This window comes from Brachyistius frenatus, unplaced genomic scaffold (assembly GCF_029030835.1).
Source record: "Brachyistius frenatus isolate BFR_SWC_R1_liver_20210118 unplaced genomic scaffold, ASM2903083v1 Contig_198, whole genome shotgun sequence".
Classification (NCBI taxonomy): Eukaryota; Metazoa; Chordata; class Actinopteri; family Embiotocidae; genus Brachyistius; species Brachyistius frenatus.
Genome location: NW_027210797.1, coordinates 330,207 through 344,462, shown reverse-complemented (window position 1 = coordinate 344,462; position 14,256 = coordinate 330,207). Strand labels below are relative to the sequence as shown.

Below are 14,256 nucleotides of genomic sequence, written 5' to 3'. Positions count from 1 at the left end.
TTATATTTGAGTTTGAGACCTAAATGAGTAATCACTTCAATTCTGCCAATATCTTTTTGTCAATCAAAGTAATGATTAATCAAGTAATCAGCTCTAGAGTACTGTTGGGTTATTGTTACATCTGTGAATGCTTATCTTTAAAAAAAAAAAAATAGACCTACATCTTAAATATTCTGTACATCTAATGCATGAAATGCAAACCATTAAACTTTTAGAGCTCACTAAAACCTCCCAATGCTTTGTTTGTATGGCATTGGATGCATTGGTCCAGTATTTGGTGGCCACTAGACTAGACTAACCTATATCTTGGTATAGAGGACTGCTTGTGCTGGTAAGCATGACCCATTACTATGACTATCTCATGTGTAGGCTTCCACTGTGGTGCTGCTAGCGTGTGCCGAGATGGACCATGAGATCAATATTTTCCCTCAGTCATGAATGCAGCATGAGATGCTGAAGAATTGACTGATGCATGGCAGACCCCTTCTGGCCAACAGGGGACATGAATCCAATACATTGTGTCATAGTTTGACTCCCAAAATTAGTCAAATAAACAGACTTTTCAACGAGAAGAATTGATCAATTCAGAGAAATTAAGTCTTGATGATCAATTGAAAGGTCAAACAATGTTTATTTTACAAATGGATGTTACTGGGAATGCATGGGTTGTATATTGTATGCTGTGTATATTATTCAGCCAATAGATAAATGAAAAGACAATGATTTCTTCACTATGTTAAAAAAAGAAGCGGCCATCTGCTATATAATGAAGCATGAAAAAAAAACATTCATCCAGCATTAAAATGGTGTAATTGGGACTCAATGTGTAAATGTTTCGTGTGTTAGATGACAGTGATGTTGTTTAGGGCCCAGCCCTTATTCACTACTCATTATACAGCGGTTGTGTCAGGTTCTGAGACATCAGATGCAGAATTCACAAAACCCAATGCGTACAATTGTAAATTTAAGGAGGGTTTTTCTCCTGCTCTCTCCCCTCTCTATAACTATCCACTCTTACGAAACAAAGCCTTTTATCTCCCCTTTCTTGATCCTCCTGAAATAAGGACTGAAACTAGACAAGCCACGCTCACTTCAAATATCACTCCCACCAGCTCCACCCAACATGCCACCCTTTAAAACTCGCACCCCACAGATCAAAGAAAAGACAGTGGAGTTTCCTGTGCTCCAACCATATAATCATAGATATTTATCAGTAACAATTGCTTACAAAATATGAAACTTTTCTTGTTCATACTGTTGCAACAAAATCCTGTGAATAATAAATTAAGTTCACATATGTCAGTAAATGTGTCAGTAAATTAGTGCGATAAAGATGAACATAATTGCTCTGCCAGAATAGAGTGAATATATTTTAATATGTACAGAGTGACTTTCATAGAATACACTGCTCAAAAAAATAAAGGGAACACTTAAACAACACAATGTAACTCCAAGTCAATCACACTTCTGGGAAATCAACCTGTCCAGTTAGGAAGCAACACTGATTGTGAATCAATTTCACCTGCTGTTGTGCAAATGGAACAGACAACAGGTGGAAATGAGGCAATTATCAAGACAGCCCCTATAAAGGAACGGTTCTGCAGGTGGTGACCACAGACCATTTCTCTGTCTTCATTCTTTCTGGCTGATTTTTGGTCACTTTTGCATTTTGCCAGTGCCCTCACCACTAGAAGTAGCATGAGGCGGTGTCCACAACCCACAGAAGCTGCTCAGGTAGCGCAGCTCATCCAGGATGGCACATCGACGCACGCTGTGGCAAGAAGGTTTGCTGTGTCTGTCAGCACAGTGTCAAGAGCACGGAGGACATACCAGGAGACAGGCCGGTACACCAGGAGACACGGAGGGGGCCGTAGGAGGACAACAACTCAGCAGCAGGACCGCTATCTGCTCCTTTGTGCAAGGAGGAACAGGAGGAGCAGTGCCAGAGCCCTACAAAATGACCTCCAGCAGGCCACTAATGTGCATGTTTCTGCTCAAACTGTCAGAAACAGAATCCGTGAGGGTGGTACGAGGGCCCGACGTCCACAAGTGGGGACTGTGCTTACAGCCCAACACCGTGCAGGGCGATCGGCATTTGCCAGAGAACACCAAGATTGGCAGCTTCTCAATTGGCGCCCTGTGCTCTTCACGGATGAGAGCAGGTTCACACTGAGCACATGTGACAGACGTGACAGAGTCTGGAGACGCCATGGAGAACGTTCTGCCGCCTGCAACATCCTCCAGCATCACCGGTTTGGCGGTGGGTCAGCGATGGTCTGGGGAGGCATTTCTTTGGAGGGCCGCACAGCCCTCCATGTGCTAGCCACTTGTATATACAAGCAGATGTTACAAATGAGAAGGAAAAAATAACAAGTTTCAGATTTTCATCAAATCCGGAACCAGGTAACATGGTCTGTACTTGTATGGCGCTTCATCACCTTTCGGTCTCAAAGCGCTTTAACATGGTTTTCCCATTCACACACTAATGAGACAGAGCACGGCATCAAGAGCACATTCACACACCATCGGGAGCAACTTAGGGTTCAGTGTCTTGCTCAAGGACACTTAGGCATGTGGACAGGAGGAGCTGGGGATTGAACCACCAACCTTCCGATTAGTGCGCAACCCGCTCTACCGTCTGAGCCACAGCCTCCCAACATTGAAAATGATCGAGACGGGAAGCCGTCAACTTTCGTTAGTGAGGTAGTTCCGTCCTGAGCCTCCAGATCGGCCTCAGTGCTCCTTTTGGTACTGATTCTCAAAGCGTTTAATCGAGGGAGGACCAGCATTTTTCCAAAAGATTTTTCCTTATCTAATTATGGTCAGTGGTGGAATGTCACTCCGTTCATTTCCTCTGCTGTACTTCATCACAAATTTGTGGCACCATTTTTTTCATGATGCTTTATACTTTGACTCTATTACAATGTACAAACAAATATTGTGCTTTTACTCCACTACTATCAACCAAGCCCCATAATTTCTTCAGCTTCTCATTGGGCAAGGCGCTGGGAGTGGATGGGATCTGCACTGAGAAGCTGAAGAAATCACGAGGCTGTCTTGGTTGACTTCCCAACTTCCTCAAAGACCTCTGCCAGAGATATAGAGCCTCCCTCTATGTCTTTAAACTCGGCCTTGTCGTCAGAGGACATGTTGGTTGAGTTCATAAGTTCTTCAAAATGCTCCATCCACCACCCAACAATATCGCCAGGACAAGTTAGAAATTCTGCTCCCTTAGTGAGAGGAGGCTGGGATAAACCCTAATTTGCCTTTCTGAGGCACCGGATGCTTTGCCAGAAGAATTGAAAGGAAACGATTGGAAAGCACGTTGTAAATCCCTCAGGAAAAACAGTGCTATGTAAGAGCAGTCCAATTACCATTTTCAATTAGGTACTTTATAACATTTTCATGGTTTCTTCCTCCTAAATTTGTGGATTTGCTGCTTTTATGTTTAATTATATTAGTCAGTTGATGAATTTTAAAGTAATTTAAGGTTTGATCTGTCTGTTGGACTAAACAAGGATTATGAAGGGATCACTGGGTGCCAGCATTTCTCTCTCTTTGGGATTTTCACAAACCAAAAGATCAATAAATTCAGAAGGTCAGTCAATAATTATATTAATTATTAATTGCAGTCATATCTTTTATATATTGACTGTTCTTATCTAACTGTTTTATTTATTGCTGTAAGCTGCTAAAACAACAGAATTTCCCGACAGGGGATCAGTAAAGGTTTGTCTTATCTTATATACAGAATAGTTAAATTTAGTGCCCCAAATTAAGCTGTTTCACATGAATACACAGGTAATAATAATCTCATGATTTAGTATAATTGTCACAGGGTACATTTGCAATTATCATTCTGTAATAAATACATTTATTTTTAATACTTTAAGCATTTTCTTGCTTATTTTTAGTGCATCACTTTTACTTGGAAAGCAGTATTTTTACAGTGTGGTATTGGCAGTTAAAGGATCTGTGTAATTCCTCCATTACTGATGATAGTGGTGTCATTTACTGTATAACTACCTCTGCATTTGTTATGTTTCTGCATGTTTCCTTTCATTTGTCTCATGTCTGTAAATATTGAACATGTACAGTACTAACACAACATTTAATCCAGTACATAGCAGTTTTTCTAGATTGGCCTTCTATATAAATTGTTCTTATATTGAAATCAGAATCAGATCAAAATGATTAATATCCACAGGAAAGTTGCTTAACATGCATGAGTGGCACACCCAAAAAAAAGGTGACCACATTTATGTTAATTTATGATTTAATTTGTCATTGTTTATTTTGAATGATTTAATATGTAGAACATGATTTTAGGGATTTAAATAGTAAATTAAATAATAATTACAGAATGTAATCTAAACATATAACATACAGAGGGACAGTAAAGAATTGCAGTGCCTCAGGAGGAATCACGCGGTTCACACGGGGTGTTTGTACCTGAATATTGTCTTGCAGGGATGTCGCTAATGTTATCGACTTTCACACGCAGTAATTATTTGGGCTCACACTGCTGTTAGTTACATAAAGTGTTAATATGTTTCAGTGCCTTGAGTTTCAGAACAGGGATAAATAGAAAATGAAACATTAGTTAATGGTCAATGACAGTTTATAGAGTTTAAAGCTGCACATGCTGCTGTTTAAATGTTCTTTAGTGAACTTGTTTTGTATTTCTATGTGTGATATGCAGGTCCATCGGAAGTGTCAAGGTCAAATCTATTTTCAGACAGTTTAATATAGCTTGTTAGAAACACAGTTGAGAATTGGTGTAAATTGCACTGTATCTTTACAGTTGCCCTAAATCACTCGTGTACAGGTGATTAAGTGTACTTTATGTTGCTTATAGTGCAATACTGTGAGAAGTACACCGAATATATATTGTCCTAGTTGCGATGGATGCATTTTTGTCAAGAATTGTAAGATAACCAGACTTTTTGACACTTGTACATTTCAGAGACAGTAGGAGACTGTAAAAGAGACTGCTGCAACACACACAGTGATGTTTATGTTGAATGTTGTTTTGAAGTTAAGAATAAGATGCAATCTGAAAGAAGAACTGAATGCCTCGTGTCTTCATTGCTGCTGAACGTTACCTGCGTAAAGGATATTCATTTTTGTTGCTGCGGTACCATTCCTGGGACCCGTAACACATGGAAGTTGTAAATATACTTTTTTTTTTTTTTTTACTTTTTACATTTGTGTTTTGGTGTAACAGAAAAAACCCTAACACAGGTGGAGTAAAAATACAATCAAATCCTTTAGACAAAAAACAGGACAAAGAACTACACACTCTACACATTGAACAGAGTGGAGATAAATTAGAAGATGTAAGTATGGTACATTCTTACATGTTGTAAGTAAAAAAGAGGTACTCTCTTTTTTTTTTTTTTTTTTTTTTTAATGCTAAAGTAGGCCTACCGTTAGGTCCAGAGACTCTAAGAGGACCCCTTGATCTGTGTGGCTGTTTGTGTGGATTTGGGTGTATGTTTCTGAACACAAGCCTGTATTCATAGCAAGTTGACAGACAAGCGGGTAGGAAAAGTGGAAAAGCAGAGTGTGAAAGAGCCTGCCTGTCTGTCAGGGGCAACACACTGTATTCATGGCCCTGTGAAAAACACTAAGCCATTCATCTCAAAATTTTGCACACACACACACACACACACACACACACACACACACACACACACACACACACAAAGCTGCTCTGAGAACCAACTTGTCTTTAGAAAGTAGAGGGGAGCTGTGAGGACTGGCTTCGAAGGGGGATGGAGGGTGAGGAGGCAGGCTGGTAGGCGATTGATGGTGGGGGAGGCATGGGTAGTTGCAGGACATTCAACAACCTATCACTTACCCAAAGACAGTGACGGACAGCAATTCCATTCTCAACTCATTTCAATTCGATTTAATACAAATGTATTTATATAGCGCCAAATCACAACACAACATGTTATTTCAGGGCACTTAACATAGTAAAGTCCTCACAACAGAACTTTACAACATTATACAGAGTGAACCTACAATTAAACAATTCCTACATGAGCGGCTGTGAGGAAAAGATTCCCTTTAACAAGAAGAAAAACCTCTGCAAGTGGGAAGGAAAAACTCCCTTTTAACAGGAAGAAACCTCCGACAGAACCAGGCTCAGGCTCAGTGGCTGGCCATCTGCCTCGACCGGTTGGGGTGAGGGGAGAGCAAAGAGAGAACAGAACAGCATAGAGGTCTAAGACAATGAACTGTTGGTGGGGCCAGCAATCGCGGACCAGAGACATGCAGCTCCATGGCCGGGGATATCTGCAAAAAAAAGCACAGAAACTACGCAACCGAGGAAACAAAAACAAAAAGCAAAACCTATGGGGGAGAGAATGCATGAAGTTTATGAGATGTAATGGTGCCATATAGGAGCATAGACAGTGAAAGAGAGAGAGAGGAACGGTGCTCAGTGCCTCATGAGAGGTTTCCCAGCCGCCCAGGCCTATAACAGTATAACTAAGGGATGGTTCAGGGCCACCTGAGCCAGCCTTAACTATAAGCTTTATCAAAAAGGAAAGTTTTACATCTAACCTTAAAGCTAGAGCGTTTGTCTGCCCCTCGAACACAAACTGGGAGCTGGTTGCACAGGAGAGGAGCCTGAAAACTGAAGGCTCTGCCTCCCATTCTACTTTTAGCAACCACACGCAAGCCAGCAGTCTGATTCGAATGATATGGTTCAATATGCTCTTTGAAATAAGATAAGAGCATGGTCATAAAGAGCTTTGTCAATCAGCAGGAACATTTTAAATTCTATTCTTGATTTAACGGGAAGCCAGTGAAGAGAAGCTAAAACAGGAGAAATATGATCTGTCTTGCTAAATCCCATCGGTACTCTTGCTGCAGCATTTTGGATCAGCTGCAAGGTTTTTAAATGAGTAATTTGGACATCCCAACAAAAATGAATTACAATAATCCAGCCTAGAATTAACAAAAGCATGAATTTGCTTTTCTGCATCACGCTCAGGCAGGATTTTCCTGATTTTATTAACAATACGTAGATGAAAGAAGGCAGTTTTGGAAACTTCCTTTATATGTGAGCTAAAGGACAAATCCTCATCAAAGATGACTCCAAGGTTCCTCACAGTGGTGCTGGAGGCCAAGACAACGTCATCTAGAGTAACGTGATTGGAGAAGAAAATTCTGAAGTGTTTAGGGCCAAGTACAATAACTTCTGTTTTGTCAGTTTAGATGTAAACAAAATTGTAGGTCATGCAGGCCTTTATGTCTTTTAGACAATGTTGGAAATTTAACTGGCTGATTTCTATGGTCTGGTTTAATGGAAAGATATAGCTGTTTGCATGCAGCATAACAATTCAAGCTTATGCAGTGTTTTTCTGGTGATATTGTGATATTGCATGTATAAAGTGAAACGTATTGGGCCTAACGCTGAACCTTGTGGAACTCCATAATTAACTAATTTGCCTGGAGGAGTCATTGTTGACATGTACCAATCGAAATATATCTGATAGATACAATTTGAACCAGTCTAATGCAATTCCTTTGATCCTAGTAACATATTCCAAACGCTGTCATAAAATCTTGTTATCAATTGTAGCACTGAGGTCCAGAAGAACAAGTACAGAGACGAGTCCATTATTTGAGGCTATAAGAAAATTGGTTTGTAACTTTCACCAGTGCTGTTTCTGAACTATGATGAACTCTAAATCCTCACTGAAAACCTTCAAACAGACCATTTTTCCTTTTTCAAGGATTTTAGAAAGAAAGGGTCAGTTGGAAATCATTCTGGAGTTTTCTAAAACAGCTGGATCAAGAGTAGGCTTAAGTAACGGTTGAATTGCAGCAACTTCAAAACCCTGCGGTACATAGCCAGTTGAGAGAAATGCATTGATCTTATCTAATATGGAAGTACTAATTAAGGGAAAGATATAAATTGAGCAGTCTTGTTGGGACGGGATCTAAGAGACAGGTCGATGATTTAAATAAAGTAATTATTGCAATTAGTTTAGAGAGCTCAACAGGAGAGAAATGTCCATTAATTCTTGGGCTGCTGTACTTGACAACACATCCGTGACAGTGGCAGGAAGAGTATGCCCGATGTTTTTCCCAAAGTGTTAAGAATTTTTTTTTTTTTTAGGAAAAAAAACTCCATGAAGTCATTACTGCTGAGAGCTGAAGGAATAGAGGGCTCAACAGAGCTGTGACTCTTTGCCAGCCTGGCCACAGTGCTGAAAAGAAACCTGGGGTTGTTCTTGTTTTCCTCTATTAATGATGACTAACAAGCAGTTCTGGCATTATGGAAAGCTTTCCTATGTTATTAAACTATCCTTCCAGGCCAGGAAAAAATAAATAAATAAATAAATAATCACCTTTAAGGGAGAAAAAACTTCTGACAGAGGGAAGGACAAACTCCCTTTTAACAGGAAGAGGGGAGAGCAGAGAGAGAACATGACATGCATAGAGATTGGTAATTGTAGTTTTAATTGATATATTAGGAATTCATTTCACCTGCATCCAACATCTTATCTACAACAACCAACCGTTCACGCACTGTTTTGTGTTTGATTTAGTGTAGAAACTTGGAAGATGGTCTTTGTTGTCTCTTACAGTCTGGTTTTCTGGCAATATTAAAACGAAACGTTTCGCAAGTCCGCTTTCTGCATTTGTCAGCAAGTAGCGGAGGCGTCAGTTGGTCATTGGCTTCTATGTCAGGACGATCTAAAAGACAGGTAAGCTTGGCTAGTTTACTTTTAGCAAAAATCTTTGCTTGTTTTTTTCCGTTGTGATTAGATGTAGCATCTGCCTTGTTTATAAGGTATAACCAATTCAATTCCTCAGATGTTGGACAATAAATAAATTGATTTAGAGAACATAGGTCTGAAAATATCTATAATTAGCTCTAAAAAGGGCTAACTTAGGCAACGCTACATTAGCTCAACTGCGGTGGGCGTTTTTTTTTTTTACCTTTTTGTTGTCCCTACAAATACATCATTTTTTCTGAAATTATATATTTCTGATGAATTATAAAACGTTTGACTCCGTTCAATGGCAGAAGTAAAAACAGTCATCCAAAACTTAAATTCTGCTCTTAACTTTTAGCTTCATAGGGCAAATTTTGCTTTTGATATTTTCTTTGACAAATGAAACTGCTCTAAAATGAAGCATCATTCGTTCATTCAAAAAAAACCCAAAAAAAACCTTTAATATCAAAACACGTTTTTTATTTCGCGTTATTTTACGTAGAAGTCTTTTGTGCACAATAAAAGCATCATAATTTTAGCGTTTTCAGAAACATAGATCCCAGATGTTTATCCCACCATGGACCTCTTCCTCCCTCTCAACCGAATTTCATCGAGCTTTTTAATGACGGCCGGAGACTTCTTGGATGATGCAGCGTAGCTTTTCAGCAGCTTCTCAAACAGCGCTTCTGTGTTGGGGTGGGTACTGAGGAAAGCCTTCTCCAGCACATACAAGTCCACCCCCTTGTCCTCCGGCAGAGCCGAGATGTAGCTTAATCCGAAATCGATGAGGACCAAGTCGAACTCTCCGTCCTTCGTGCCGTGTCGCAGCAGCATGTTAGAAGTGGTCAGGTCTCCGTGGATGACGTCTTCATCGTGCATTTTGGCCAGGATCTGGCCCATCCGCTCGGCCAGCTGCTGCAACTCCCGCACGTTATAGGTGTCACGCTGCTGACTGGATGCAATTTGGTCACGCACAGTTGAGGAGCCCACGATTTCCTCCAGGAAAATACAGTGGGAGTTGTAGTCCACAAAGTAGACAACGGGGGCAGATATGCCTGAGGAGAAGAGAAAGTCGGAATTTAACAAAGTGCATGCGGGCTGTAAAGATATGCAAGGAACCTTCATTATGAAACGTATCAAGCCAGTAAGACAATCAAAAGTCGAGTATTTAAAGATTTGGCACCTCGTATAGAAGAAAATATGTCCAAAAAAAAATAAAAAATCCACGAATCCACCAAACCACCAATACGTTAAGTTTTTCTCTCACTCAGCACTGAGCCTCGCGTTTTCTACGAAATCTTTAAAAACATCTCAAAAATCCACAGTTCAATTTTCTAAAAAAAATAAAATAAAAAAAAGGATAAGTACTTTCCTGCGGTACTGCAATGCTTAACAAACCCGAACAAAAGAAAATGTAGGGCTTTTCAGTGGCGGATTCGTGTGCAGCTGCTCTCGTCCCTATTTGTGGCAGCAGCAGGACCATGTGCGCGGCGTTGATTCAAAATAAACTGCGGTGTGTCTGTCAGAGGTAAAGATGGGACGTTTAACCCCCAGTATAAGTTATATTTCTTGTGTTCCTGATTAAAAACCCACGCAGCTCTCAACCAGACGACTGGTGTCGGGCGGCGGTGTAACTTGCCTGCTCTCCGGCAGCGCTGGATGGATCGCACCTCCTGCACCGTCCTGCGGTGCGTCAGCTTTTCGTCCAGCACAGGGTGTCTGTAGCGTTTCGGGAACCTTTCTTTAATTATTGTTGCCTTTTTCAGAAACTCCGCCCGGAACAGCCGGGCCTCTGCTCCTTGTTTTATTAACTCAGCTTTACGGAGGAATTCTGGAACCGCCGCGCTCTTCACTTCGGCCATGTTTACTTCCTTCTTCTTCTTCTTCTTCTTCTTCTTCTTGTAGTAGTTGTTCTTCTTTTCTGATTTGGTTGGCGGATCGCAACCAAGGCTCATACCGCCACCTACCGACCCGGAGTGTGTCGTTTCAGGGTGGTCGTTTTATAAGTGTTTTAAATGATAATAACGATAATAATAATTAAAACGAAACCAAACTAAAATTACGTAAATCCTTACGGCCTAATACCGTTTCTTTAAGAAAACGGACTAGTGCTCTGCAGCAGCGCCATTCTTCACTCATTTGCAAGAATTCCTTCCAAACTCCATCTCCGTCCCAATTTTCAAATCTTCTCCTTCAAAGTGTCCCTTTCTAGATTGTATCTACTACACTTTAGGACAACGTGCTCCACATCTTCAGCATCGTTACATGTATTGCACTGATTTGAAGCGATTTTTTTCTCTCCCCCCATTAAATAAAGAGTTGACTTTAGTCCCGTATGACTGAATCTTAGCCTAGAAAAAAAAAAAAGACCTCCTCTCTTGTATACTTCCCTTTGAAAGCCTTCACATTTATGGACTTCTGAATGTTATAGTAATGTCTTCCTTTGTTGTCATTGTCCCACTTCTTCTGCCACAAATCCGGTACTCCCTCTCTTAGCCTCCCCTTTTCCAAAAGGAACATTCAACATTTCATCTTCTTTTATATACACGTCAAAACGATTTTAAAAATACATCACAACCCGAGTGAACATTAATATATGAAGTGCGGATTAACAGATTTCATGATAATGGTAACCACACCCTCGATCTGGTTCTGTAATATGGCATTGAAACTGAGAATGTAATCATATTTCCTCAAAACCCTCTTTTGTTGGACCACTTTTTTTCATTACATTTGAAGGTACAATAATGGACTACACAGCATGAAGGAATAAATTCCATTACAGTAAATGTTTGTCTGATAATGCTATGTCCAAGTTTAAGGAAGCAGTTACGTGTTTATGTTCTTCAGTGCCATGTGCCAAAACAGTGGAAGGCAGCTACTTTGACTTTATTCCCACACAAGTGGATCATCTTGTAGAAAACAATGCAGCCTCTCTGCGCACGACTCGAGATAATGTCGCCCCTCTGAAGAAGAGAGTCGTGAACCAGAGGAGGTTGTCTCCTTGGTACAATTCACAATTACTCTCTGTTAAGCAGGCAACGGGAAAGCTGGAAAGGAAATGGCGTCCCACTAATCTAGGAGAATTTCACTTAGCCTGCAACGATAGTCTAATGTCATATAAGAAAGGTCTTCGCAAGGCCAGGACGACATATTATTCATCACTAATAGGGGAAAACAAAAACAACCCCAGGTTTCTTTTCAGCAATTTAGCCAACCTGACAGAGTCACAGTTCTGTTGAGCCCTCTATTCCTTCAGCTCTCAGCAGTAACGACTTCATTAACTTCTTCACTAATAAAATTATTACCATTAGGAAAAGAATCAGGCAGACCCTTCCTGCCACCGTCACTGATGTGTTGCTAAGGACAGCGGCCCTGAAAGCAACTGTGGGACCGGATTTATAGCTTGAACATTTCTCTCCTGTTGAGCTCTGAGTTAACTACAATTATTTCCTCATCTAAATCATCTATCTGTCTCTTGGATCCCATCCCAACTAAACTTTTTAAGGAAGTCTTCGCTTTAATTAATACTTCCATATTAGATCAGATCAACCGATCTATTGTAACCGGCTATGTACCGCAGGCTTTTAAAGTGGCTGTAATTAAACCTTCACTTAAAAAGCTGACTCTTGATCCAGCTGTTTTAGGAAACTACAGACCAATTTTATTTCTAAAATCCTTGAAAAAGTTGTTGCAAATCAACTTTTTGATCATTTACAAAGGAATGATCTGTTTGGAGATTTTCAGTCATGCTTTAGAGTTCATCATAGCACAGAAACAGCTCTGGTGAAAGTTACTAACGACCTTTTATTAGCCTCAGATAATGGACTTGTCTCTGTACTTGGTCTTCTGGACCTCAGTGCTGCTTTTGATACGATTGATCACATGATTTTATCACAGAGATTAGAAGATGTTACGAGGATTAAAGGAACTGCATTAGACTGGTTCAAATCCTACTTATCAGATAGATTCTCAGATAGATAGACTGTGAGGAACCTTGGAGTCATCTTTGATGAGGATTTGTCCTGCAGCTCAAATATAAAGCAAATCTCCAGAATTGCCTTCTTTCATTTACATATTATCCATAAAATCAGGAAAATCCTTCCTCAGTGTGATGCAGAAAAGCTAATTCATGCATTTGTTACTTCGAGGGTGGATTATTGTAATTCCTTGTTGTTAGGATGTCCAAATTACTCATTAAAAACCCTGCAGTTGATCCAAAATGCTGCAGCAAGAGTACTGATGGGATTTAGCAAGAGAGATCATATTTCTTCAGTTTTAGCTTCTCTTCACTGGCTTCCTGTTAAATCAAGAATATAATTTAAAATTCTCTTGATGACTTTCAAAGCCCTACATGACCAGGCTCCATCATATCTTAGAGATCTTATAGAACCATATAATCCTATCAGAGCACTTCACTCTCAGTACGCTGGTCTGCTTGTGGTTCCTAGAGTTTACAGAAGTAGAATGAGAGGCAGAACCTTCAGTTTTCAGGCTCCTCTCCTGTTGAACCAACCAGCTCCCAGTTTGTGTTCGAGGGGCAGAAACCCTCTCTAGCTTTAAGATTAGACTGAAAACTTTCCTTTTTGATAAAGCCTATAGTTAGGGCTGGCTCAGGTGGACCTGAACCAACCCTTAGTTATGCTGTTATAGGCCGAGGGACCTCATGTGAGCTTCTTTCCTCTCACTCTTTTACTCTCTATATCTCACCATTACATCTCATTAACTTCATGCTTTTTCTCTCCCATAGTTTTTGTTTATTATCTGTTGTCTCTCCATTCAGTTCCTTCGCTCGCGTAGTTTCTGTTCTTTCTTTTGCAGATGTCCCGTCATGGAGCTGCATGTCTCTGCCCTGCGCTTGTCATCTCCACCAACAGTTCTTCTCTTCTATCTCCATGCTGTCCTTTTCTCTCTCTGCTCTCCTCTCACCCCGACCGGTCGAGGCAGATGGCCGCCCACCTCTGAGACTGGTTCTGTTGGAGGTTTCTTCCTGTTAAGAGTCTTGTCTTTCCCTCTGTTGGAGGTTTTTCTCCACACATTTTTGTGAGCAGTAGTCCAAATGTTGTTGGCACTGTGTTTACGCACATGAAACTTTAGCAGACAGCGCACGTCAAAAGTTTGTGACAAATTAACGCGGGGGGGGGGACAGAAAGAAGAAGCAGCAGGGAGTGATATTCGGTGAGTGAGGGCTGGTGGGGAACTACCGAGTGTGTTGTTGTGGGCCAAGACACCTACCTTATATGTTTTCGTTTGCGCCATGAGCGGGTGCATTGGAGAACCCAAGTGCCATGGCACCACAAGTTCTGGTCATTTGGACTCAACTTCCTCAGACGCCTCAGGTCGATACAGTCATTTTACTTGTTGTGTCATTTTTTTTTTTTTTTAAACAATTTTTTTATTTGTTATTTGCACTTCAGGGCCGCTCATTTGTCTGGTTGTTTTATTTGAGTTTTTTGTGATTTGCACCTCAGGACCACAGGTTTTTTTGGGGAGTTTTTTGTGTTTTTTTTTTTAA

At 40.6% G+C, this 14,256-nt stretch overlaps 1 protein-coding gene across 1 annotated transcript; it reads right to left on the bottom strand.

The window, feature by feature from the left end:
• Positions 1-9,179: 9,179 nt before the first annotated feature.
• tp53rk (TP53 regulating kinase) lies at positions 9,180-10,762 on the bottom strand. Its single transcript, XM_069718748.1, has 2 exons — positions 10,381-10,762; positions 9,180-9,796 (listed from the first exon to the last, which is right to left on the bottom strand). The coding sequence occupies exons 1-2, from the start codon at positions 10,694-10,696 to the stop codon at positions 9,309-9,311; spliced, it is 804 nt and encodes a 267-aa protein (XP_069574849.1). The 5' UTR covers positions 10,697-10,762; the 3' UTR covers positions 9,180-9,308.
• Positions 10,763-14,256: the final 3,494 nt, after the last annotated feature.